This window comes from Poecilia mexicana, unplaced genomic scaffold (assembly GCF_051168715.1).
Source record: "Poecilia mexicana isolate PSO_F unplaced genomic scaffold, ASM5116871v1 scaffold_9, whole genome shotgun sequence".
NCBI classification, from domain to species: domain Eukaryota; kingdom Metazoa; phylum Chordata; class Actinopteri; order Cyprinodontiformes; family Poeciliidae; genus Poecilia; species Poecilia mexicana.
The window spans coordinates 25,701,479-25,729,237 of record NW_028263378.1 but is presented as its reverse complement, the minus strand read 5'-3'; the positions used below and the strand labels follow the sequence as shown (position 1 = coordinate 25,729,237).

The window sequence follows — 27,759 nt, the reverse complement described above, 5'->3', positions numbered from 1 at the left end:
CAAATCAATTTCTTTAATTATAAAACTTTTGCAACTTTAACAAAACCTTCAGGTGCATGTCTATGTCAGGTGAATTTTGGTTTAAAATTAGCTAGTTTTTTTTTTTTTTTAAATTCAGTGAAGTTACTCACAGTGGGTAGAGCAGTGTTTCCCAACCCTGGTCCTCAAGGCACAAGGCACACTGACCTGCATGTTTTAGATGTTCCCCTGCTTCAGCACACATGATTTCAATTGATGGGTGATTAACAGGGTTTTGCTGAATTGCAATCATCTGAATGGGGTGTGTTGAAGCAGGTGTGTTGAAGCAGGGGGACATCTAAAACATGCAGGTCAATGTGGCTTGAGGATCAGGGTAGGGAAACACTGGGGTAGAATATCCAGACATTTTGCTCAAATAAGAGCGATACTTCATAACAAAATTATGCAAGTAAAAAGTACGGTGTAGTAAAACCTAAAAGTTTTTTTTTTTAATACCCAACTGGAGGTATTATCGGCATGTAAGTCTTGTGAGGAGTGACTAATTTTTTTTCCTCTTAAGCTCTAAAATGTCATAATTTTCCATAAAATAAAGCAGCTGAGCTGAATAAAAACATTAAGTTGTAAGACTTTTCCAACTTTGCTTTTACTTTGAAAAGCGTCACCGGAAGTGACAGGGTTAGTTCCATCTAGCTTGACGCCGGAGCCGCGTGCCTCGTCGGCAGCGGTGGTGGGATGAGAGAGGGACCGCAGCGGGGACTGAGTGAAGGAGGTGGAGTCTGTCCCAGCCTGCATCTGGCCCGCTCCCCTCTCTGTCACCCCGGGCCAAACCCGCCCAGCTCCTCTCACTCGCTCTCCGCTTGTCCTCCCGCACGGCTCGGCCCGGACACACACACCCACCCACCCACCCAGGCAGGCTCACACACACCGAGAGGACTCGGAATGGACACGGAAGGGAGCCAGAGCAGCCTGTCCGCCGCGGACTCCCCTCACGACCCCTGGTAACGGAGAAAAAAACCAACAACACAAAAACAAAACCCGACAACTTTGTTTTTCAAAGTTTCTGAAAACAAGCCGGGCTTTCTTGTGAGAGCTCTGAGGTGCGGAGTTAGACTCGCACACCTCCACACAGAGAGGCTTCATGCTAAAATGAGATGTTTCTCTCTGAAAACCCATCTGCAGCTCCGGGAGCCCTCTGAAAAGCCCAGCTACAACTTTGTCAGCGCTGTGAAAGTAGCAGCAGCGCTCTGTGCTCTCTGAATGCTGCTTTGTTGACTCTGTTAATCTGCATATTTTCTCACTTTTTCCACAGCAAAATGTTCATAGGTGGACTCAGCTGGCAAACTACACAAGGTAAATCTTTTTCCACCTCCGTGTCTGCTCAAAAGTCACTGTGATTTCTGTTTTTTGTTTGTTTTTTAAGTTACTGCGCAGGTTTGATTAAATCAATGCAGTGTATTTTTGTTTTTGAAAGCGGGACGTGCTTATAGTTGCGTTTACAATTAATTTTACATTTCATATTTTCTGTTGAATGAATGCTCCCATTCAGAGTTAGCAAAGGCTGCGTGATTCATAAAACTCATTGAAAAGTTGTATTTAAAGCAGAAATGCACCGATTACTCGACTGGAAACTGGAATCAGCCATTGTTTCTTTGAACAGCTCTGACTGGTAATTATCATATCAAATTCTAAAAATATATATAATTTCTTTCCCTCTTTAATAACTGCACAAAAACTAAGCTCTCCCGCTATATTCAGTCTATAAATGTTTTAACCAAAAGCTTTGATAAAATTTGGGGGTTTAATAAAATGTGGTTTTATTACTGGTGATTTTTAATTTAGTGTGTCAAAGTTGAAAAATTCTACTTTTTTGGCCTTTAAACTATAGGCACATTTTTGAGTTTATTTAAAAATCAGATGAGAGCTAAGGATGGATGCCTTGATTCATGAATGGAAATAACTTTAAAAATGCTGCCATTTTCCATTGAAACACATTCTTTCTTACATGAGTTGTATATAAAATAATTGTAAGTAATCACTAATGAATTTGGCAGCTCAGATCTGGGGATGGGAGGAAAAATCAACAGTTGTTATTGGCCCAGGAAACTGTGATCGGTGCACCTCCTGCTGAGGAAATATGCTTTGATTCACAACTTAAGATAATCTAGTAATTTTTTTCATTTTCCAATGGATTCGAAACTGCTACATCTCTAAGGTCACATATTTTTACGTGTTTTTGCTTTTATGAAAATAAGAGACTTGGCAAGTCAGACTTGAAAGAAAAAGAAACTAAACAAATCAGAAATTTGTATCGGCCGTATACCAGGGGTTATCGCATCTGCAGCTCGAGAGCAATCCGATCAGGAAGCATACGAGGGCTTGAGATGTACGATTCTCTCTTCCGAATTCTCCAAACTTCTCCTCCTACTTGTTGACCTCATTCGCAGCATGTCTGCTCCTTCCCAAACTCGTCTTGTTTCTGTTTCTGTCTCAGAGGGCCTGAAGGAGTACTTCTGCAAGTACGGCGAGGTGAAAGAGTGTATGGTGATGCGAGATCCGGTTACTAAGCGCTCGAGGTGAGGGAGCCGCCGTGAGTCCCGGCTTCAACCCGCCGAAAGAGCTGAAAGTTTATCTGACCCCCCCACCCCCGGCTGCTCGATTCCTCTCTGCTCATAAAACGCACCATCAGACATCCACGTCGGGTCCTTGCGTCAGTAACGGCTTTCTTCCCTCCGTGATGTCTGCAGGGGTTTCGGATTTGTCACCTTCGTCGATCAGGCCGGTGTGGACAAAGTTTTGGCCCAAAGCAGACACGAGCTGGACTCCAAAACAGTGAGTTCTCTGTGTGTTTCCTTCCCAGCACTGGCTAATCCCATGGCTCAATGTTTGATTAGTGGATTTTTCCAGTAATCTTCCTGAAAGGTGCAACTTTTCCTACAATATTAGTGTGTTTACTGTGGGATTCCAGTGTTCTGATGAGGGTTTTTTGTTTTTTTTCTCCTCCTCCTCCGGTGCCATTAATACACAGTCCGGGTCCCATGCTTGCATCTGCTGCCGCACCTCAGATGGGAGCACTTTACATGATAAAGTCATTAGCCGACACATGGGAGAAAGTGCTCTCTCGTCTCTCTTCTGCCAAACAAGGCAAGAAAATGTCACCCAGTGTCAATTTCCATAGAAACAAGGGAACCGGGACAGGGTTGCATTCTCTGCCAGTCTTTGATTTTGAGCCTCTCAGAACACTGAACCAAGACTTGTGTTTTTTTCTCCTTTTCTGTCCCCAAGGGGTGGAATTGACCTAACAAAAAGTTTCTCAATGGAACAAGTGAATGCAACCTGAAACCATCAAGGTGTGAAAGCAGCGACAATCAAAACTCCTGCGAGCTTCCCGTTGATCTCAGCCGGAGTAAAGCTGCGAGTTTAGCGATGGAGGGGGGGGAAAAAAAGTCACCACGGCTCATTCAGGGCTCTTTTCAACCCGTACAAACTGCAACTTAAAATGTATTAATGGACTGTGTTGCGGACTGATTGTGTGTATGTATGTGTGTGTCTTTTTTGTCAGTAATGAATGTGGGCTGGCCTGGGAACAATGTGGCCTGTTGGTCACCATAGGGACCACAGCCCCCGCCTCCCTGCCTGAGTTAGGAGCAGTGATTGGTGGCGGGTTGGTCACTGTATTGAAATGAGCACATGCTATTTTCTGCTTTTCCCTTTTGTGCTTTGGGCGACTCACCTTCACGAGTCTTTGGGAGATAAGTGCGAGCCACAAGAGAAGGCGACGGTGGCAAACTTAACAAAAGACGAGCGATTGCGTCTGTCAAGTTTAAAAGTGAGGGGAGCGGAAGCCATTTGATTGAGAGCCCTGACTGATTCTAGCTGCTAAGTATTACTTTGGTGTCTCTTGTAGGCGCGACAGCTCTGACAAGTAGCGCCATCATGTTTGGACGCCACTAACTCACCATGGGGCTCATTACCATAGCGATGCCCCCACCCCCTCCTCTCGCTCCCACTTCCAGTTGAAGAACAGCTCTGTCACCAAAGACAAAAGATACCAATACGCATGATTTACAGTCATTTCTTGGGAACAGGGAACTGAGTCCCTGAACACTGGAGGCCATGCTGCTGAAAGTTTATGTTGAGTTAAATCGCAGTGATGCAACAAAAACTTCCATCTCTGTGCCAGGACTTCTCCCACCTGTAGTGTTTTTATACTTCTTGTACTTTTCCACATTTTGGTGCATGACAATCACAAACTTCAGTGTAATTCATTGGGACTTTATATATTAGACGTCAAAGTGTGACCCAAAAGCGCGTCTGGCGTCTGCTAAGTTAGTAATTGATATAAATGGGCAATTGATGTAAATTCTTTTTTTTCGGGATATTACCGTCATCTCAAATGCTTTTTTTTTCATGAAAAATGTTAGTGTTTGTCTTTTATTGAACATGCTTTTTGCTCTTATTCTAAGTTCATAGTAAGTATGACCATAAACTTGCAGCGATTTTTACTGAAAAGCAGGTTAAGGCACAGCTTCTTTTTAGAGAAAAAGTGATTCTATATTCAGTTGTTGCTGAAAATAAATCTAAAAATGTTCTACAAAAAAGAAAATAATCCACCCAAATAATTTGGGAACTTGCATTTGAGACATTGTTAAAATTTTGGATCAATGATGATTTATTGCTCCTTTTCCTTAACATTTATTTGTGGTTCAATACATTAACATATTTCATGTTTAGTTTAGTGTTGAGCAGGTAAAAATGCAACAACATTTTTAAAATTAGTTCTGTGTTTTTACAGTAAAGGCAGCAACACAAATGCATGTACCAAAAAGTTTGGACACCACTGTTTTATCCCAACACAACCTAGTGCATAAATGTGTAATTAAAGAATTAAAGGCATGTTCATTTTTTTTGTGCATGAAAAACATTGCTATTTAAAATGGGATGCCACATACTTAAAGAAGTGGGGTTTATGTCACTAACCTGCTTGTAGAGACTTCATTTAGTCAAATTTTTGAACTTATATTTATTGACGCTCTGGTGGAAAAAGTAGTGGAGAAAATGCCAACAATAACATCTTGGTCTGGTTTTTTTTACATTAGCTCGAGTTTATCGTGACAACGGTAAATCAAAAATCTTATGACAAGAAATTTATCACGATACATGATAAATGATACGATAATTGCCCAATCCAGCTCCTAGTGAGGATGGTGGTAAAATCTGTTGTAATTTTTGATACATGTAAAAAGTTTTAGTTTCATCTAAGCAGGACAACCTTTTTAACCCAAACGACTAGTTTGGTTTGGATGTATTAGAGCTAAAGGGTCTTTATTTAGTTTTTATTTGTAAGGAAATACATAAATTTACCGTGTGTGTTGGTCTGTTGCACACAATTCCAACAAAGTTAGTCAAAGTTTGTGGTTATAACCTGACAAAATGTGGAAAAAAAAAAGTGTGAACGCTTTGTGTTTCAAGTGTGCCGGGAGGTCTGCAGTGGCCTCCGTTAGCCGGGCGAGGAGAAGGCTCAGTGATCAATCACAGGGGTTGGATGGTGAGTAGAGTAGGTCTTTTTAGACCGCTCGCCCTGCGCTGCCCCCCTCCACACCCCCCATGCAGGCAGGTTATCCTGTTAGGGAGGAGAGAGAGAAAAGTTCTCCAGTGGCAACAGAAAGAATGTGCCACGCTGTGACCGAGTGAACCACTCCGGCGCTGGAATTAAAAGAGCTTTGCACAGCCGCGAGGCTAAAGAGCAAGTACAGTGCTGCACAGGAATTTATTGGGGCTTATTGTGTTGGAGGACAGATGCGGACCGGTTCTGACCAGTGTGCTATACGGCGGGCCGGGTCTGCTGTGATTTATGCAACTAATGCGCAGCTTGTTACCCTTTCGGGAGGTTTGGTGGGGTTTAGAGGGGGGGCGTCCTTGGAGCTTCCCGCTGTTTGTAAAGTCAGAGACGACCGTTGAGGAGTTAAACCTTTGTAGGACAAAGTTTCCTGCGCAGTTAAGAGTTTAGCACAAAGACACATCAGTGTCTCTGTAACAACCAACCCCCCAGTCTGTTCCCATACCGAGCTGAGCAGGGAAAAAAAGTGCTGCTAGTGGGGGTGGATGAGTGGGATGACCCCATCTGTGATTACTATAGCTCTCCTCACTAATAGGATTGGAGTCATCAAGCTCGAGTTGTTCCTCCGAGATGTTGAGTGCTGCTGCCCAATCGGCAGGTTGCGCGGAGTGCGTACCCAGCCCGGGCCGTGGCAGGCGACACCGTGGGCCAACTGTTGCGTATAGCCGGGATGTAGCCTGTCAGAGGGGATTGCCCTGATTTCATAAACCTCTCTTGGACTTAGCTTCAGCTCCTGCTCTGCTACCTTGCCACACAGGTTTAAACGCAGTAAGGTCTTCATGACGTTACGCTGTAAACGTTTAGTTTTCGGTAAAACTTCTATTTACTTCAGGAACAAAACACTACTGAAGAAAATGGAGGGGAAATGATGCTGCTTCTCCCCATCCCCCAATTTCCTTTTAGCAAGTGTACTGCAACTGTTTAGTTATGCATATCTGGAAAAAAATATCTCTTTTTTCTGCCCTTTCTCATTTTTAAAATTATCATCTGTAAATACAAACTCTGAATTGAATTTAGCTCTGGACTTTGACTAGGCCATTACAACCTTTTTATCTAGAACAGGGGTGTCCAAACTGTGGCCAGGGGGCCATTTGTGGCCCCTTGAAATGATTTTGATGATCGCTCCCCACCCAACCCTTCCTCTCAACTACAAATAAAGAACGGCAAAAATGTTGTCAACAAAATGAAAAACAACTGATGACCACTAAAATTTGGATTTTTTTGCAAGGCCGTTTTATGTTTTGGATCTTCAAGGATTAATGGATTTTAGGACTGAAATGATTAATAAGGTTAATTGTGATTAATTGATTATTGAAATAATTTCATAATCGATTAATCGTTAACTGAAGTGAACTGACTATGAAAAAGGACATTTCCTAAAGCGACAGACTCAGAGCAGTAATTAAACCAAAACTGTACAAAAAATATGCAGTTTACATTTCAGATTAAAAATCTATATGTAAATATTCATCCTTTGCTTCAACTGGTCAAGAGTTCACTCAGTGCATACCATTATTACATTTTAGGCAATAAAATGTTTGATTTTTTAAAATGACATTTAATTTGTTTAATTTTTTAATTTTCATTTCATGTTTTTAATAGTTAATAAAATAAGTTTAAATTGTTAAATGAAAAATCTGTCCATTTTTTTCCAATTATTTGATTATGAGAATAATTGATAGAATAATTCATCGCTAAACTAATCATTGGTGGCAGCAGTAATAGATTTCATGAAAATTGTATTTATTATTGTGCAAGTGTGTGTGTGTATATATATATATATATATATATATAAATAAAGAGAGAAATATCACTACAACATAAACTTAAAATTTTAAATGTACTGAATTTTGTGGTTTGATTTAACCGGTTTTGGCCACAGGGGCAAAAACGTTTGCACACCACTGGCCTAAATCTTTCCGCTATGGCCTTTGCTGGAGGTTTAGGCTCCTTGTAGAAGGCGTTAGCATCCTCTAACAGGTTTTCTTCCAGGATTAACCTGCATTTAGCTCCATCGACTCTGATCAGCATCCCTTTGCATGCTTGCATAATGCTACCACCACATTTTCACAATGAGAATAGTGTGTTCAGGTTTTTTTTTTTTTTTTTTCCCCAAACATGGCATTTTGCTTGTGGGTCCAAAGAAAATTCAGTTTTGGGTCTTTGACCAAAACCTTGCTGTAAGCTTGTCCATAACCTTCTGCTGGGTTCCTTGGTCTTCATGATGCTTTTTCTTCTCTAATATTCTCCAATGTGGCTTTTCTGTGAGGCCTTCACAGAAAAGCCACATTTAATCTTATTACTCAGATTAACTCGCTCACAGATGGATTCTGCTTCATAATTATGTGACTTCTGAAAGCAATGATTTTTTTTTGTAGTTTTATCAGCATAAAAGTTGTGAATATCAATGCATTCAACATGTTTTTATTTTATTCAGTGATTATTTATGTGCCATATATATACAATCCCAATAAAATGCACAAACGTTTGGTGACAGCCGATACATTATGGAAACTTTCAAGTACTCAAGAAGTTGAATACATTTTGCTTATTTTTCTTAAAGCTGCAGTAGCTATCTTTTATAAAAATGTTTTTTTACATATTTGTTAAAATGTTGTGATAGTGTCACAGATGATTAATGAAAACAGTCAAGCTCCTCTGCTGTGTGGTCCCACTGCAATCTGCAGAAATACACCACTCCTAGTCAGAAACAACCACTCAGAGCACTACGGACAAATCTTTGTGCTATCAATCATGCTCATGTACGTGCTGCTCACAATGGCCAGTTTACTGGAGCTGTTTATCTGCCGTCATTTGTGGCTATGCTAACCAGCCTTACTATTCCCAGTAGGCTCCGGTGTAGGGAAGGAGATCTAGCATAGCAAAGGGCAAGGGTGTGAGCAGCACATTTACGAACATGATTGACAATACTAAGACCCTCTAACTGGCTCTGATTGGTTGTTTCTGGCCAAGTGGGGTATTTCTGCAGATGGCAGTAGGAAAACAAGGAGGAAACGATGTTACCTCAATAATTTTCATATTATACTATCGGGACATAGTGACAGCTTTAACAAATACACAAAAACATATTTTCACAAACAATTAAAGCAAGTTGATGGTTAATTATTTGCATGTAAACATTGTTGGTAAGTACAAATGCAGACGATCATGAGGGTTAAATGCAGCTGTAAGAAGACAGATATGCAGACAATCATCTCTTCTATTTTTTTTCTCTCTCTACACAACAAACCGATATCCTTCAGGAGTTTATTGTATCTTTTTCATGTCCACCATTATCCCCAGCCCTCGGATGTGTTGTGCGCTGCCACCTGTTTGACTTCTGTTTGTGTGTGTGTGTGTGTGTGTGTGTGCGCACAGGAGTGTTGGACATCAGGAAGGGTTGGTGACCGGAGGTGACTATCAGACTAGTCTAGACACCAATAGAGACTAAACAGTAGACTCTGCATCTGATCCTAAAGTAATTAGCATCTAGTGGTTTTCACTCTGCTGTCTAGAACAGAAGTAAGAAAAGAGAAAATAATTTGTTTTTCTTTGACAACTCGCGGTGTCATCAGCTCTGGTTAGAAGCATCACCGATGCCCCTCACTCTGGTAAACGCATGTGGTTTACCATAGAGGCTCTAGCAGTCTGTTGTAGTTCAACTCTACCCTCTTCATGGTTGAGGACTAATCATAGCACTGTACTGTACCGTCTGTTAGTGTAACAGCAGTACAGTGTGGCGTAGTCTAGTTGTTCTCTAGCTCTATTAGACCAGCATAGACTAATATAGAGGTCTCAAATTTCAGTTTTACAGACTGTCTGTGATTGCATCTTCATGGCATGGTGTGGTTTTCTCTCCAATCAGTGGGCCTCTCCACTGCTTGTTGTGACTTTAAGATTGAAATGTTTAGATAAGTGACATAAAAATTGAAGCTGGAATATGCAACTTTTATAAAAAAAAAAACATTACATATTTGCTAAAAATGTCCTTTTGTTGTGATGGTATAATATGAGACAGATTATCTCCTCCCAGTTCTACTAATGCCGTCTGAAGAAATGTGCCGCTCTCGGTCAGAAACAACCAGTCAGAGCCAGGAGGAAGATCTTAGCGCTGTCAATCAAACTTGTGTACGCTCTCTGTTAAAGGAGGATAAACAACTCACCGTTACAGGAAAGATGTTTATCTGCCATCATTGGTGGACATGCTAACTAGCCTTAGCATTTACGACAGGTTCTGCTGATGGGGAGAAATTGTAGCGCAGCAAGGGGTAAGCATGATTGACAGCGCTAAGACCCTCCTCCTGGCTGTGATTGGTTTTTTCTGACTGATCTGTGTATTTCTGTAGTTGGCATTGGGAGAAGCCAGAGGAGCTTGATTCTTTCACAGATTATCTGTCTCATACTACACTCTCACAACATGTTGATAATTTTAACAAATATGTAAAAAAAAAGATGTATTTTTATAAAAGTTACATACTGCAGCTTTAATTGTCCACTCTTCTGGGAGTGACGAGTAGGAACTACAAGGCAGAGGAGGATCCGGATCCCCTGAAAAAGAGCAGAATAATCAACGACAATGTTGTTGTTGCGAAAAATCAAACAAATCCCAAAACCTGGTCGCTGTACTGTCAGCGCGGCGTGATTGGCAGCTCCCGTCTTCTCCTCCCAGCCCCCTCCCTCTGACACGCTTTGGGCCCTCCTCGCCGAGGAGGTGAGGCGCGTTTGTGTTTGTGGCGCCCGTGTGAGATTCCATGAGATCACATGTCACATGGTGGCGATGAGCGAGGCCAACGATCCCAGGCAATCCACCTGAGCGCCCGCATGTGTGCACAAATTCTCCTAAATTATGAAAAGGGAAAATTAACATGTGCAGGCTTAATGAAACAAACAATCTAAGATAGGTTTCATCATCCGTTTTGAATTATTTGTAAAATAAATGAATCAAAATAATAGAAACACATTCCAGGAATTTATAAAGAAACACTTTATTTCACGCATTTTATAATTTTCACAATAATTTAAGCAGTCACGTTTGAATTGAACTGCTTCCAAGCTTGCATAAAAAAATAAAAAATCTTTACTAAGCCCTAAATTAAACTCTGGGCTAATTTTCTGATGTTATGGTGCATTTTATGATGATGGAGGGAGAAAAGATTAGACAAAAACAAAACAAAAAAATCACAAATTACTACAGATCCATAATCACTTCAAAGAAGAGGTTTCCACTATTTACATGTTTTCAGTCATTAATAATGTGTTTCAAAGGGGCATTAACCACATAAATGTTTTAGTTGTTTCTATTTGTGTGTCAGAAAGCACGACTTTGACAGGAGGAGTTACTCTCTTTGATATGTCGACAAAATGCTTCAGTCGTTTGCTTTGTTCTTGAGGTGAGAACTCAGAATTAACCAGACAGACATATTTCAAATAATATTCCCAACAGCTTAATTTATTAAAATCATCTAAATCAAGATCCACTCATGGTGTCGTTTTTAATGGAGCGCATGATGAGTCCAAAAAAATCAGGTGCTGTTCACCAAAGACAACTCAGGAGTTAAAACAAAGGGATAACATGGATTACAATTTTATTTAGAACCGTTTAAAGAAGGGAATGTTCTGATGCCGGAGGTTTCTGTATCGTGGGCCGTCGTTAAGCAGTTCCCTGTTTTTCTGTATTTTCTCCGACAGATCGACCCAAAGGTGGCGTTCCCTCGGCGAGCTCAGCCCAAGGTGAGTTGAAATGTTGTCTCCTGTTGCGAATTGTTTCCAGTTGGTTTGCGTGTGTTGAGTATTTCTAGTGTCTTACGAGAGCTAATGCGGTATAATCTGACCGCTGCCATCGCACAACAGTTTATCTGGGCAAAAACCTTCTCAACTCCGGTTTGAAATGCTCGTCTGTAATCTTTTCTGTTCACGGCAGCCATTTCTTCTTAATCGTAACTTATAATTTTGTAATTTCATAATTTCGTAATTCGTAATTGAGCAGAAACTGTCAGACGTGATCTTTTTGGTTATTCTTTGACTGTTTTTGGGTTTACAGGGATGGAAACAGAAATTGAATCACAGCTCAACTTTAGTTATAAGTTTACTATAAAGTAAGCTGAAATTTGGTTAAAATTAAACATTTTTGTTCTCCACTCTGGTTTTATTAACGTATAAAATGGTGGAAAGTCGCCACATCCAGCAATAAAAATGTTCAGTAACATTGTTATCAAGTCAAGAACATTTGAGGTGAACATTTTTTAAAAATATTTCAATAATGTTTGTCAGCAACTAGCCCTGTTAGCACAGTTAGCATTGCTAAATGCAACAGAGTATTTTCTAGCATGTAAATATTTCTACTTTGCGTCAGTGTTACAGCAAGCTGCCAACATTTCCAGATCCTATACACGGATTGACAGATGGAGGTTAAATATAATATAGCAACTTCCTTAGCCTTCCCGTTTCTGCTGAAGGTGAAACTCCTCGTTCGTCCTCTGTAGAGTGTTGAGTATATAGAGTGCTCTGTTCGGTTAATATTCCTGCAACAATCATCCAAAAGTTGTTTTGTTTGCATAAAACTCATTTCATTAAACTATTTAACAGCAGGTGCCACTGAGTGGCAGACTGCTCTGTCTCTGTAGCCAACAGGCCCACTGACTCCAGCTCCACCAGCGTGTTTCAACTTTATACTCATCAAATGTGCAACAATTTTTGGGCTTTAAATCAAAACATTACAGATTAAAAAATCAGTCAAAAACTGACCTGCTAATGTCCAGTCCAACATGGGAATGTAGGTTGGTGAAAAACAAAAAACAACTCAAAGAAAAGTGACACTTTCAAAGTTGTTGCTGCAATGTTTGTCACAACTTTGGTCTCTGTCTTATTAAAATGTTGTTTTCTTTAATCAAATAAGTGCAAACAACGATTATATCTTGGCAACAAGTTTAAGTAGTTTCTCTTCTAGTTAGATAGTTTTCTCTTCTACATTTTCTGAATTGTTGGCTTGTTTAGTCAGTCTTTTATAAAAGAATACAGAACTCTTTGGTCTTGCTGCCCGTAAGTTTTAATTTAATAAACAAACTTTCTCTTCTGTTTTAGTCTGTTTTTAAGATCCATGCACATAGAAGGAACTCCATGTTGTCCCATTTCAGGCTGCATTTTTTTTTGCATGTTTTACAGACTACCAAAATATCCGAGACCAGCACAGAGTCCAATAAAACATTCTTAGGAAGTGTTCCTATGCTGTCTGGAAAAGTTTATAATTTTGGAAGTCTTAATAAAAAAAATTGAAACCCAAATGTGGAAAAAGTTTAGAGCTTTTCTATTCTATTTGTAAAATATAAAATTTTTTTTTTTCTAAAAACACTGCATCAATTGTAGAACAATTTTACATCAATGAGTTCACTTTTTTAGATTTTTTTCACAATCTGAGTTTAATATATTAACCATCAATATTTTGTGATATGTGCACACTCAAAAATATAAAGAAGTGCAAAAAACTGGGGTTCTTGATGCAGTAACAGCATCTTTAGTTTTTAAAACTAGGTCTAGTTTAAATGCCAGCAACCAAAATTTTAAAACTGCTACTGTTTTTATTTTTAAAGATTAAAAAAAAAATACTTTCAAGAGCTGAAACTTGGTTCAAAGAGGCGGAATAACTATTAAAAAAGCTGACAACTGTGAAAGTCTTGTCAAGTTTCTACTCAAATGTCTCGTATCATTCTGTCGCGGCACGGTGACGGTTTTAACAAATGTGGAACAAAACATTTTTGTTCAATGTTAGAAAAACTACCAGATGTATGGAAGTATAAGCAATCTCAAAATGAAATGGGTAAATTTGTGTAGAAATCCATGTACGTTTAACAAGCCTAACTTGTGATTTGTTGTTTTTTCTTCTCAGCTGGTGACTCGAACCAAGAAGATCTTTGTGGGCGGCCTGTCAGTGAACACAACCATCGAAGACGTGAAGCAATACTTTGATCAGTTTGGCAAGGTGAGTGACATTTATATATTTATTTATTTTAGAGACCTTGAAAGCCGTGGTTGTTTCAAATCCCAAGAAAAAAAACATTTTCCAAGTGTTTCTCTGTGGCATCAGCACAGAAACAAATCAACAGCTTAGAAAGTCGAAGCACATCACAGCAATGTGGCAGTTCGCTCTGAGAAAAACTTCACTTCCAGTCAAGCAGGTGCCTGGAGAGGAAAGAGTTACTGCGAGGACGAGGAGGGCGCGAAAGGATGGGGAAAGGAAGAAATAATGAGGCGACGGGCAAACTTAGGGGTGGGCGGGGGGGCAGAGAGGGGCAGAGGGGGGTGAAAGAGGTAGCAGCATAGGGAGTTGGGGGGGGCTTGGAAAGTTTTGTACAGAGCGTGTGGTGATGGTGAAGAAGTGGGGGGATTATCAGAATCTGAATTAATCTGATGTAACAGCTGCTACTACCCACAACCCCCTTCTGGCCCGTTACCGTGGTGACCAGGCTCGCCCATTGTCCCCAAGTAATTCTGTGGGTAAGGGGCTTTTTGTTCTGAAGGAGAAGGGATGAGGTGGGTGTTAGGATCAGTCCGCTGGCTGAGTTAGGGGTGGGCTTTTAACATATTTATATAAATAATAAAAAAATAAAAAATAAACAACAAGAAGTTGAATCGACCTCAACAAACTTCTCTTAAGATTCCAAATTTATGTTTTTGGAAATCTGGGTTTTTGTTGAACTTTTTCTGAACTTCACATCGAAATTCAGTTCAACTGTGCAAGGCAGAGAATAGATGATGGACTCACAAAGGCTCCGGGGAGGGAGGGCCTTACTTTGGAGAGGGAACTGGGGCAAAGATGGGGCGACTATGTGTTGGTGGGTTTGGTGGGGTGGGGGGGCAACCAGGGCTATTATACCTCTAAACAAAGCAACGCAAGTATTTTGCTAGTTTGTTCAGAAGTTATCCGCATATGGGACGCCACTTTCCTAATCGTTCTCCCTCCCACATCGAGCATCAACAGATTAGTCGATCGTGATGGGATTCTCTTCTACGCCGACGACACGCTACTAAACCCGACTGAGAAAGTCGTCCAAACTTTTTAAACGCCTTGACGCAGGGGCCGCTTTTAGGCAGCACGCCATGTTGCGCCACTTTATTTTCCCTGCCAGAAGCTATACGGCCCCGAGCTCCTCGCCGCTCCCTCCTCAATCATAACATCGAGATGAATTTTCGCCGAGAGGGATATCGAGGGATGGCCGGTGAAATGTGGGCTGCAGCCATCCATGGAAGTTCCTGATTAGACTGCCTCACTGGACCTTTTGTGTCCCGTCCTGGTGAGGACAAAGGAGCGCGGAGAGGGATGGGCAGGGAAGATGAGAGGTGGGGAGGGAAAAGAGAAAAGGGGATGAGAGGGAATATTGTTTGGCCGTGCGCCATTTGAAGAATAAAAAGTATAGCCGGGGAGGTGGAATCGACTCTATTTGCGGCTGTTTAATGTTGTTGTTTACGTCCTTCGGGGGGATTTGTGTGAGGCCTCAGCTCATGTTCTTACTTCACAGGAGACAGGAGAAACCTTGTTGGGCTGGGATTTATTCTAGCTACGTTATCGTTCCTTATTAAGCAGCAAGTGTGCATTAGTCAGCACTCTCTGGGCCAGTTTTCATTGCTCCAAATTCTGATGATTTTTCTCCCCGCTGAATCAAAACCAGACGAAACAGGCGGACCTGGACGTAATGAGCAATCGTCAGGATGGAAGCAAACATTGACTTGAGAGGCTGCTTGAAAGGTCCCCTTTCACAACCACACTCTTCACTCACCTTTGACCTTTCTGTGGGCAAAATGTCCTCAGGGGTTTGCGCGCACACACACAGTGTCCTATCACTAACGCTCTTATGTGACTGTGACAGATTATTCTGGGGGAACTTATCCAGTAAACTTAATATAGAGCAGGAGCACAGATTAATTTACCAAATGTTTACAAGTACCTCTGCGTCCAGCCTGAAGTTTGGACCTGTCAGCAGAAAGATTGGGTCAACTCTGACATAAGATTCTGTCTGTGTGTGTGTGTGTGTGTGTGTGTGTTGAATAGACACCTGTGTCTTTGCTCCATAAAGGGAGGCCGGGCCGAAGGGAGAGGTCAAAGGGAGAAGAGGAGGAGGACTTTTGGCTGACTGTGCCAACAAACAAAGCCTGCAGGCCTCTTTGTTCTCCCTCTGCCTTTGTTTCTTCGCTCTTTTTTCCCTCTTTGACCCAATCTTTCTCCCTCTTACAGGACTCTCTGTACTCTCTTTCACCGTATCTCCACCTGTTGCCATTCCTCTCGCTATCAGCTCTCTCCGCTCTCATCGAGTCTCCACCTGCCGGATTCACCTTTCTGTCTGTGACTGGCTTCTTGTTTGTGTCGATTCTCTCTCTCTCTCTGTCTCTCTGTCTGTTTCTCTCTCTGTCTCTCTGTCTGTCTCTCTTTCTCTCTCTCTCCGACATTCATAAAAGCATATTTGATGTTGGTTGAAGGGGATTTTTTTTTTTTATTCATTTCTTCTCTACAGGCCCTTGTTGTTACAGTTTCTATGGAGATCTAAAACTTTAGCAGGGAGAAGAGAGGCACATGTAAGGGGTGGGGGGACATTCACGACGCCGCGTCCAACTTTTTAACCATACGCTTTGGGAACTGTTGTGAACATATTTTCCTGTCTTTTCCCTCCCACCCCGGACCACCACTTTGTAACCTGTCTCTCCTCCTCCTCCTCCTCCTCCCCCTGCCCCAGTCTTCCTCCTCTCTGTCCATCTGTTGCTGAGCCTCCCTGCAGAACTTGAGAAGGGCTGAGGTCAGGCAATATGCCGCGTGGCAGGACGGAGAGCCTCGCTAAAACACCCTGTGTTGTTTGTCTCCCCCCCAGGTCGACGACGCCATGCTCATGTTCGACAAGACCACAAACAGGCACAGAGGTGAGACGAGGCCGACCTGATCCGCTCGCTCGTTTCTCCTGCGCTCCACTCTTGCTCTCCATATTTACTGCTCTTCCTCCAAGCCCTTCCTGGGTGGCTATTGATCCCCCTCCCTCCCCCCACAAGAGTCTCCTTCCTGTGGGCTGAGCTGGAGGAGACAAACGGGGCTAGTCTAATTAGCCAGTCTGTTAATCGGGATCAGGATAAAGCCTCCTTAAGCACCTCCTCCCCACCCTGGGATTGATCGATTATGACAACCTACCAGCTTTGCCCAGTCCTTCTGGCTCAGGAAGGAGGGGGCGAGGGCGGCTGGGGGTCAAGGATGAGTGCAAAATAGCAGCGTTGAAAGTGGGGGAGGGGGGGACAATGTGTTAAGCGGCTATTACAGTGCTAATTACTGCACGCTATTAGCTCTCCTACTGTACAGGAGAGGCCTAGTGTGTCTGCGTGTGAGTGTGTGTTTTTTACAAGTTCTTGTTTCTCCTCGCGTCAGGGTTCGGATTCGTGACATTCGAGAACGAGGATGTGGTCGAGAAGGTCTGCGAGATCCACTTCCACGAGATCAACAACAAAATGGTGAGCGGCTCGCCCCGCGGCGGTCAGAAAAACGGGCGGCGCCGATTTAATTCCTGCTCCCTCTCCCCCTGTTCCCACCAAAACAGGTGGAGTGTAAGAAAGCTCAGCCCAAGGAGGTGATGTCCCCCACCGGCTCAGCCAGGGGGCGCTCTCGGGTGATGCCATACGGGATGGACGCCTTCATGCTAGGGATCGGTATGCTGGGTGAGTTGCCATCGATCGGGTCAGGAAGGACGCGGTGGCGGGTCACGTGAGGCTGACCGTTTCCGCTGCCTTAAAGGTCGCATGACGTCTCTGGGGGAGCTGAGCGATAATGTCCACCTTGTAGCTGTCTGCATTACATTTAATTGTGCCCACCAGTGGAAAAGAAATAAAAGCAACACAACCTTGCTGTACAAGTATTCACATTAGCCACACCAGCAATCGTCTTCAGGGTAATTTGTTTGAACTTCTATGGAGTAAACCTGCTAAATAAAACTAGCTTAGAGCTACAAATGTTAAAATGAAGTTTTAAAAAAACCCTCCACTTTCATTTTTGATAAATATTTGCTGTCATTTTTAAAGAACAACAATTTTATTTCTGTTTTTAAATTTTAAAACAAACTTAAATCTTTTCAAAAGAGGATGGATACAGTTTCTTCTATTGGATATTGATGTAGCTATGTAAAAATAATTTAAAAAAGCACATAGTTTCCAACCAAATGATATAAAGGATATAACTGGTAATTTTAGCGTTATTCCAATTGTAGGAGTTTGCTAAATGGAAAAAATCTACTAAAACTTGCACATATTAATATATCTATATTTAAAAACATTAGTTAGTTAGTATCATTTTTAGCTATAGAGCCATTGTGGAAAGTACCAGGCTAGCAAGAAGATGATCTAATGATTTTCAAAATGTGGGAATTGTTACAGTGCAGGAAACTTAACTGCTTTGAACGCACTGTCGCTGCAGTACAACACGGTAGTGGCAGCATGATGCTGTGGGGACGTTTTTCCTTCAGTAGGGCGATGGAAGCTGGTCAGAGTTGATGGGAATCTAGATGGCGGTAAATACAAGACGATCCTGAAATAAAACTTGTCAGAAGCCTAAAAAACTAGAAACAGGGGAACTAAACCACAACCAGAGCTAAGAAAGTATTAAGGCAACTACATATCCTTGCAGTACTTTTCTAAAAATAAATGTCAAAACCTATATATTTTTTCCTTCCACTTGTAAATATTGTAGTTATGTCACCTGCTTTTCACTTTCATGTTGAAATGCCATTTATTAAGCTCTCTGATTGACTTTTAGTTCAACTTCAGACTGAAGGAACTTTTCCTGAAACCCCTCTGTTGTTGCTGTTGCTCTTTAAGACTTTTTGTCACTTCTTCATTCAAATATTTCTTTCTAATCTTATAATTTTCTTCTTTTATTGTACAGCACCAGAAACTTAACTTACCATGCCAATGCTACCACCTACTGTTCAGACTAAGAAGTGCTTTCTGTCTTTCAGTTCGTTCATTAATTAGCAAGTGAACATTAAAAAAAAAAAAGTTATGCTCAGTCACAGTTTGGAGAAAAAATAAATAACACCTTCTTGTGCCTACTGGTGTTTCTTCTAGCCGAGGCGTTGAGATCAGGTTGCATCCAGTGAAAATCTGCTTTTTGTGAGTTCAGCTGAGAGTGAAACCGAAGCCTAAACCAGTGAGCTCCCCGTTCCAGTTCTTGTAAAGAAATCCGGAGCACAAGTGTGGAATTACATCCACAGACTCATGAAGGCATCAGCGTTGAGTCAATACGTCCTCCACCGGTGCTAATGTTTCCGGTGCGTTTCATTGTTTTACGGAGGGATCCGGATATTTACGCTGATTTTTCTGCAGGTTATCCCGGCTTCCAGACCGCCACTTACACCAGCCGGAGCTACGCGGGCATCACTCCTGGATATACCTACCAGTTCCCTGGTAAACACAGCATGCTCACACACGTTTCCATCTCGTAATAACTCAGGAATAAAATAAATTAAAGAAACAGCGGTGTATAGATTGGACAATCCAAGCCAAAAAAACGGTACTCAGAAAATTGGTTTATGTAAAAACTAAAAGAGAGAAAACAGTAAGACAAACTACGTTGTTGTGTATATGTGAATTATTATGTAATTTGCTGCTCAAAAACTCAGGTTGTTGTGATTCATTGCATATATAAAGACAATATAAACACCAGGTGCAGAACAAGAGCGTAACATTTCCCAGTGTCTACCACTACAAAGGAGATATGCTGTCATTTGGACAAAAGTGAAAGAAGGGAAGAAATGTCAAATAGATTCACTTTACTGTTTGAATATGTGAATGTGAGAGACGTCATTTGTTTAATGCTACCAGACACCAGGCTGTGGTTTCACTGGGTTTCCTAGGTAATAAGTAAACGTTGTAGACATTTAAAAGAATCCAGTGAAAATTGTCATATTTTGTCTGTTTCAGCAGCTGTTTAAAACAGACAAATGTTTAGAGATGCACTGATCAGATTAGTGGTGATTTTCACATTTTGTAATTATTTGACCTCTTTAAGAACTATAAGAACTGCATTTAAATCAGTTTTTGTGGCCTTGCTGCTGCTGGCAGTCACTAATTATTCATGTTAGGGGTGGAGTAAAGCCGTGTGTGTGTGTGTGTGTCGCAGAGCAGTCACTGTAAATCTGTTTTATTAAAATACAAACCAAATAATCACAGATTTGACACGTTAAACTGGATTTAGCATCTTTTGTTAATAGTTGTGTGTGTTGTATAGGCTGCAGATTGTTACTTAATTTCCAAAAGGTTACCGATATTTTTGATGTGCTCAGCGACCACACAGCTCAAAGGATGAACAGAAAACTGGTTGTAATATGTTCAGCCCTCCTGTTATCTGCTTTAAATTGTAAGCTCACTCTGTCACAGCCAGAATAAACTGCAAATAGGTCATGGAAAATATGGTTTTTGATAATATATCTTTATGCATTTGGATAACTTGAGTCTCCTTCTCTCATGAACAACGTTGTTGACCCGTTAGCCCGGGGCGTTCACTGATCAGAAGAACATCTGCTCAGGATCAATCGAGCTGAAAATCACCCGATCCCAGCCACCGGCTGATTTCTCAGTGCATCTCTAAGGTCTAACTTATTCCCAGCAGTAGAGCGATTATAGTCCTGATTTATATGTTTAAGACGATACAAACACATTTAGTTTTTTGCTGACATTGCACCCAGAGCATCTGTGTATTTAGATGTCCTGCATTAATAGTACAACATGATTTCAGGACAGGAGTCTGCAACCTTAACAATCCAAACGGCAATTTTTTTTCACCCTCATTCCAACTAAATAAAACTCATCTTTAGTCACAAAAAGACAGCTTTCATTTGTGATAAACATTCACTGCTGCAGGAAATTTGGTGGTGGTCTTAAAGCGCCACAATTTTATTTCCTATTTTTGGATTTTAAAACAAATTAAAATGTGAAACTCTTTGCAAAAAGAGGATGAATGCATTTTCTTCTATGGGACGCTGATATAACTACGTAAAAATAAAAGTATATAGATTCCAACCTCATGACAAGAAAAATAGATATAAAAAATATCTTTATTTTGATTGACACTAGATGCCTTCAGTGTCATTCTGTTGTAGTTTAATGCACTTATTCCATTTAAAAAAAATTAAAATACTAAAACCTACACTTGCTAGTGTCTATATTCAAAAAACAAAACATTAGCTGGATATTTATCATTTTTCACTTTTAAAGAGCCATTGTAGGAGGTCCAAAGAGACACTCTTGGCTCTGGAGCTGCAGGTTGCAGAGCCCTGCTGTAGGATCATGTTTTATTCACACACACTGCAAGATTAGCTTTTAAAATAATACATGAGGTAATTCCTAGTCCTTAATACCAGATGCTAAGAAAACGAATCAGCTTTTCGGATAATACTTTCTAGGGATGCTTCGATAAGTCGGCCAGTTGAGAAATTAGTCCCGATTTCCTTCATTTTGAGAGATCGGCTGACGTCTGACTCCTGTGAGAACGGGTTTACCACTGGGTCACTTCTGCGCGATAGTCATCCCATTGTTGCTAACTTAGGAAAAATTAGATCGATCAAATTCGGAGTCGGCATTCCAGGCTTTTAGAAGATCTGTGATCGATCGGCTGGAAAAACTGCAATCTGTGCACCCCTAATAATCGCGATACCTTCTGCATGTGATTCAGTAAGAGCAAGTTGAATGTCTTTTCACATCTCTTCCCAGGTGTTAGCGCTGCACGATCACATTTTAAACTCTAAAGAGCAGCTTCATATCGCAGCTGGCAGCAGACGCACTGTCACAAATACAAACATGTCTCCACAGATGAAACACTGAGTGTAAATGGCTGCTTGTAAATATCAGGGAGTGGCGTTGCTTAGCTTGAACCAGTGTGTGTGTGTGTGTGTGTGTGTGTGTGTGTGTGTGTGCGTGTTAAAGACGGCATGGCTGTGTGCTACAGTAGAACGTGTGCTGATCATCTGGGAAATAACCCTAAAAATTAGATTTCCACCAAAGAAAATTAGAACCCTTTCTTTTTAAATATGAAATCACTCACTCCGATTGGAGTCTCTAGCTTGGGTGACGGCGTTTGTGACACTTATTTTATTTCCTGCCGTTAAAGAATAATTACTGGGAGAAATTTTATTTTCATTTTTTGGTGGGGGGTTCATCAGTTCTGTCCTTCAGCTGCTTTGTGCATTTGTTCCTGACGTCCTGTTTATTCAGCTCCTCACCTCCGAGGCTTCTCCCTCGCCTTTAACGTGTGTGTGTGTGTGTATGTGTTGTCCTTGCTGGTGTGTTGTTGACGGTGTGTGTCTCAACAGCACTCTGATGTTTCTGTTTTAGAGTTCCACTTAGAGAGGACTCCCCTTCTGACTTCACCCCACCCCCCTGAGCTCACAGGTCAGTCAGCCCCTCCTCTGGACTTTACAAGCAGCATCTTCTCAGTCTGCTATTCCACATGTCGGCACATCACCTCATCACTTCTGGTTTGCATGTTTGTGTTTGTCGATCCTCGGTTTCCATCTGAAGGCAGGATTGCTGACAGTTACCGAGATGGCCTCCATTGTTCTCTGCTAAAATGATCTGTTGTGTGGCTAAATGACATTTTGTGGTCACTGGAGTGAGATCCGTGGGTGACACTGCAGTTGCATGTCAGGTTTTTCAGAACCAGGGATGAAAAACCTTGATTTTTTTTGTTGTGTTTTTTTTCCTTCCACCTCTGCCTTCTCAGCCATTCCTCTCACAGCGTATGGACCAATGGCAGCGGCAGCAGCGGCGGCGGCAGTCGTTAGAGGTACAACATTGTATTTCCTAGAACACAGAAATCCAAATAAAGTGCAGCGATTAGCGGGTCGTCCGTCAGTGAAGCTGCTTTCTTTCCCTTCCAGGTTCCACCCCTTCTCGCTCCGCAGGATTTCTAGGAACGAGCAGCCCGGGTCCGATGGCCGACCTCTACGGGACGGCCAGTCAGGAGTCGGCTGTGAGCAGCTACCTCAGCGCTGCGAGCCCCGCCCCGAGCACTGGCTTCAGCCACAGTTTGGGGGTGAGTTACCACGACTCACTGGTGAATTTCTGCTCAGCAGGCTGTGAAAGTGGCTGAGGTAAAAAATATAACTTGGTAAATTTCTGAAAATCCACACCGCTTACAGTTTCTTTTTCACAGTGCAACGTCATTGTTGTGTCCTGCTTAACACGTCTAGCCCAAAACCATTAAATACCAAAGTAAAGCTACAATAACTGGACACAGTTATGCTAAAAAGTAAAAAAAATGTATATCCAAATGCCTGACTTGTGGTTTCAAACTTTTTTTTTTTTTGAATGGCCCATTGTGAGTTCAAACGTGTAATCAGAGGACAACACGTTGGACTTGTCCTCATGGTATTGTTGGAAGGGTGTGGTGAGACAGCCTCAAGTGGCCGTTTCTTGAGAAGCCGTAGTCCTTGGCTCTGAGGTTGCATCGCTTTTCAGCCCTGCAGGGTGCTGCTTCGCTCCACGGATCAAACGGGTCGACTGTTGCCGAGCAAATTGTTTGCTGGCGAATGGATTGAAATTACAGAAGCACTGGTTGCTATGTTCTGCCATAAAAATAGATAGGTGCTTTTTGGAAAAGGCTCGACGGAAATAGAAGCCCCTGCAGCGCATTCATGTCCTTTGAAATGTTTTATATTTTTTATTACAGCAAAATCTCCAACATTAGTGTGTTTTATTGTAATCTTACTTCACACCCCAATAGAAAGTGGTGTGTGAAGGCGAAGTGGAAGGAAGTAGCACACGGTTTTCAATTCAAAAAGAAATAAAAATGAAAATGTGCGTCTCCTCTCCACCTTTCTCTGCTGGTCTTTCAGGGTATGTCCCAAACTTTTTGTCAACTCTTCATTGCAAAAATAGCTCAAACTCAGTCTCTGAAAACTGTGGTAACCCAGAGTCTGGACTTGGAGTGGACCATTCCACATAAACATGCTGATTTAAACTGATTTAAGTTTGTCTTGCTGAGAGATTAACTTTTCCAAGTTTAGCTGCTTCCATCTGACCGGAGTGAACAGTAAACATGTGGAAGCAAACATCGCATTTTCTATCTAGTAGTGCAGTCAACAGATTGTCGCACCTCAGCTTTGGACCTCTCTAGCTGTTGCAGGATCACTGCGGGCCTTTTGGCTGTTTCTCTGCTTGATGTTCGCTCAGTTTAGACGGATGTCCGTATCGTGGCAGGCCTGCAGTTGTGCCAAACCTTTTCCATTTCCAGTGGTCTGCGAGTTGGCACAGGTTAGCTTAGGATATTTTTTGATAACCTAACCCGTTTTAAACTTCTCCAGAACTTATCTCTTAGCGTAGCTGTCGACTAATATTTATATATATATATTTATATAAACTTTAGCCGCTCAATCTCTCGCGGCTGGCTAAGCAAGCTTAGTGATATCAGCTGAGTCACTCTTTGGTTACCTAGCAACAGTTTGTAGAGTAACTTGTGCAGCAACAGTTTAAGATTTTGTTACTGTCCCTCAAAATGACTTAAAAATAAATAATGGTTTGGCAGTATTTTAGATATTTAAAACAAAAAAATTAACCAATAGTCACCGATATCGATTGATATGAAACCTTTACATCGCGATATGTTTCTCAGTCACATCGTCCAGCCCTACTATATTCATGGTTAACAATTGTCACCCTACAGTTGCCAATTTGCCAACTTTGTTGCTATATCTACGATCTTTCAGACAAATAAATTTGCCAAAATCCTAATCGGCAGGTGAGGCTTTTTAGAGATCGGTGATCGGCCTGACGGCTGCAATCGGTGCACCCCTGGTCCACCTCTTCAACCAAACAGCACGGATTGTTTTTTTTTTTGTTTTTGTTTTTTTTTGATCCGGTGCAGCAGCTGTTTTAATAATCCGACACATTAGAAGAGATTAAAATCAAAGTGCGCATTTTGTCTACCGGCAAACTCTAACCTGGCGTGCTTGCTCCCACAGGGCCCTCTGATTGCCACCGCCTTCACTAACGGCTATCACTGAGAGCGTGAGTCGGTCCGCCGCGCTAGCTTCCGCCTCTCGAGGCGCAGCAAATTAGACAGCCCCGGTTTGGCCGACCCGTGAGTAATCCGGCTCTGCTTTGTGTGTCAGTGCAGAGCCGTAGACTGACAGCTGGAAGGAGTTGAAGCTACGTCGGAGCTGATCTGGTCCATCTCTGTCCAGTCCACATCTCCTCTGCTGCATTCGGGCGGCCGGACAGTCGCCCCACCTCGCCCGGTGTCAGCCGCGTCCTGCCCACCTTACTGACACCTCACTAAACTCCACCTTTTTTGCAAATGAAGCAAACTTAAAAAAAAAAAGAGAGAAAAAGAAACTTATCACTACATGTTATAGCAACACATTCGAATGCTGTATTTTTGTTGTTTTTGTCATGCTGTTTTTATGTTTTAGCTGTATTTTATTTAGCTACTTGTCCTCTCCAAAAAGTGATCTCTCTGAGAGAAGGCTAGTTTAGATCTCCAACATGCTTGTTTTGAAGCTGTAAAATGACTGTACATTTCTCTATTTTACACTGAATGTCAACACGTAATACTAATGTTTTGAAATAACTCCAGGAATTGTATATCTTGGTAGGTTTTAACCATGAGTTGTTACACTAATTACCGTCGAACATTGCGGACAGACTTATTGGGCCCCAGGAAAAGTATTTAAAAAGCTTTAAATTATAGTCATCTTTTATCGCAGCGGTATCATCTCACGCCGAAGAATGCAGAAAAATCCAACGTGTAATTTGAGTACATCTATTTGTTGGGTGGGGAAAAAAAAGGGCATCCCCCAAACAAGCAGGATGCATGTGGATAGCGTCTAGTTCAGGGTTAAGAAACAACTGAAGTTTTAAAAATGTATGTAAACAAATGCAGGTTTTAGCGAGTTTTCATTTTCTCTTCATGGAATAATTACGTGTGATTCCCACAGCAGAATGACTCTGAAAGTCGTACTTATTTTTATTTAGATTTTATTTTTCTTATTGCTGAGCTGGAAACTGCAAATATCAACATTCCATATAAGAAAATGTAGCCATTATCTTTTGACAAAGTTTGATGTTTTTCTTTATATTAAAACTAAAAAACAGGAATTAAATGGGTTCTCTTTAAAAAAAATTGACAATTTTCTTTAGTAGATATTTATCAAAAGTTGCAAGATGTTTTTTTTTTTTTTTAAAAGGTCAGATAATATTCTAAACCTGATGTATTCAGCTGGACTGAGGGCAGAAATTGCTCCTGGGTAGATTTTAAAGGTTGCTGACCCCTCCTTGCTATGGAGACTTGGTGATGCCAAGATGCTCTGACTTTAACTCTTAAACAACAATTCCTGTTTAAACATTTTCTTATCCCCTTTTCCTGACTCATGTCGTCCCACATCCGCCCTACTCCAAGTGCATTTTATCTTTTGTTTCCCATTTTGAAGAGTGGCATAGAGGAACAAAACTCTGTCACAAAATATTTGTGACAGAGTTTTGTTTATTCCATGAACAACAAAAAAAATTCATTCAAAATTTTTCCGATAAATTTATTAAATGGCATTTTCAGATTTAGCAGTAATTATGTTTCCGTCAGTTTTATTCAAAACATTCTTTGTTTTTAGATTTTTCTCTGTTCTTCAGTGTGAGAATATTTTTCTGCCACAATAGATGAATTTATTTTAAGGATTTCTACACATTTTTACCTGGGTTGCCAAAAACATGGCTACATCTGTACTTCCTTTAGCCTTCAGGAACTGTAATATTTTGTAAAATATTGTAAATACGACTGATTTCCGGGTGGCAGGGCTCTGCCGATTTTAGTGTCCGGGAGGTTGGAGGCTTTTGGAGAAAGTGTGTTTGGGTGGGGGCGGGGGGAATCTTACCTGTTACGCGTTTTAAGCCCGTCTGGAGGTCAAGAACATTTCAGTTCGTCTGTCAGCGGGAGACCAGCCACGACACGGCGCTTCTCTCCAGACATTTGTAAAATCGTGTGTCAGGTCAACAACGACTTCCTTGGAGATGAGACGCTTTTACTTTTGAGTTCAGCAGGAAAAGAGGCCGAGTCTGGAACAACACCTTCCGCTTTTGGGAGGTGAGGGTGTGAAAACACTCCTCTGTCAGGAAACATGCTGTTTTCTTACGTTATCATGTTTTACCTGATTTTTAATATCCAATGATTTGTTTTGCGAAGGAAAATGAAGGACTTTGCATGCAGGAGCTGCCGTGAGTCGGGGACTGCTCCGTGATTTTCATGTGAATGTGTCATGTGGTTTGATACACATTGGTCTCCAGTGTGCCATGTGCTGTATTTCTTGGGGGGCATTTGCAAAATGTGAAATATTAATCTGATTTTCTGTTGTTTTTTTTATTATTATTAGTACATTAACATCTATATCAGGGTGCGGATAGTAAACCCCGCCGTCCGCACCTTCCAGCACTGCATATCCACTGGAGGTCACAGTCTGTAGCAAAGTGACATCTGTTTTTATTTTTGTTTTGTTTTTTTGTTTCGTTTTGTTTTTTTGTAGACCAAAACGAGGGCTACTAGAACGCTGCACTGGCTGTTCACCATAAAGTTACGTTTTCTTTAAATGTTAGCTGAAGAAAAAGAAAAAAGCACTCTTGATCTACAAAATAACCATGTTTTACATTTTGATACACTCGCTGTACCTGCTGCGGGAATTTTAAATGTTTCATTGAAAAAAAAAAAAAAAACTTGTCAACACTGTAACTTTTTCTGATTTTTTTTTTCCTGTCATTTTATTCCTTTTTTGGGGGGAAGAAAAGAACTTTTTAAAATTCCTAATAAATTATTTTAAAACATTCCACCCTGGCGTCTAGTTCACTCTTTATCTTTTCCATGTATGTGTATTCATTTATTTTTTATGTACTTGATGAATGTGGCTTACAGCTGATGAAAATGCAGAATGAATTCAGAGTCTCAGAAAATCACCATGACTGAGGTCACTGTGCTGAAGCTCATCGCTAATATTCATCGGCTGATTTGGCCTTTGGGTTGCTAATTTATGAAAAAAAAGTTCCACTAGAATATTTTTAGATTGAGTACTTTCTTTTTGAGTAAGACCAAAAATCAGGAATTAAATGGGTTCTCTTTAAAAAAAATTGACAATTTTCTTTAGTAGAAAGAGTTAACCAGAAGTTAACTC

The 27,759-nt window shown here is 41.3% G+C and overlaps 1 protein-coding gene across 2 annotated transcripts; it reads left to right on the top strand.

The window, feature by feature from the left end:
- Positions 1–160: 160 nt before the first annotated feature.
- On the top strand, positions 161–27,420 carry msi1b (musashi RNA binding protein 1b). Of its 2 annotated transcripts, none has more exons than XM_014971882.2 (15): positions 161–977; positions 1,289–1,329; positions 2,471–2,552; positions 2,724–2,808; positions 11,285–11,326; positions 13,479–13,571; positions 16,450–16,498; positions 16,992–17,074; positions 17,161–17,278; positions 18,938–19,018; positions 21,944–22,000; positions 22,332–22,394; positions 22,489–22,643; positions 24,571–24,616; positions 24,726–27,420. In XM_014971882.2, the coding sequence occupies exons 1-14, from the start codon at positions 712–714 to the stop codon at positions 24,610–24,612; spliced, it is 1,257 nt and encodes a 418-aa protein (XP_014827368.2). In that variant the 5' UTR covers positions 161–711; the 3' UTR covers positions 24,613–24,616; positions 24,726–27,420. The 2 variants fall into 2 exon arrangements, with proteins under 2 accessions (XP_014827368.2, XP_014827367.2); XM_014971881.2 differs by having other exon boundaries at positions 24,721–27,420.
- The last annotated feature ends 339 nt before the right edge of the window (positions 27,421–27,759 follow it).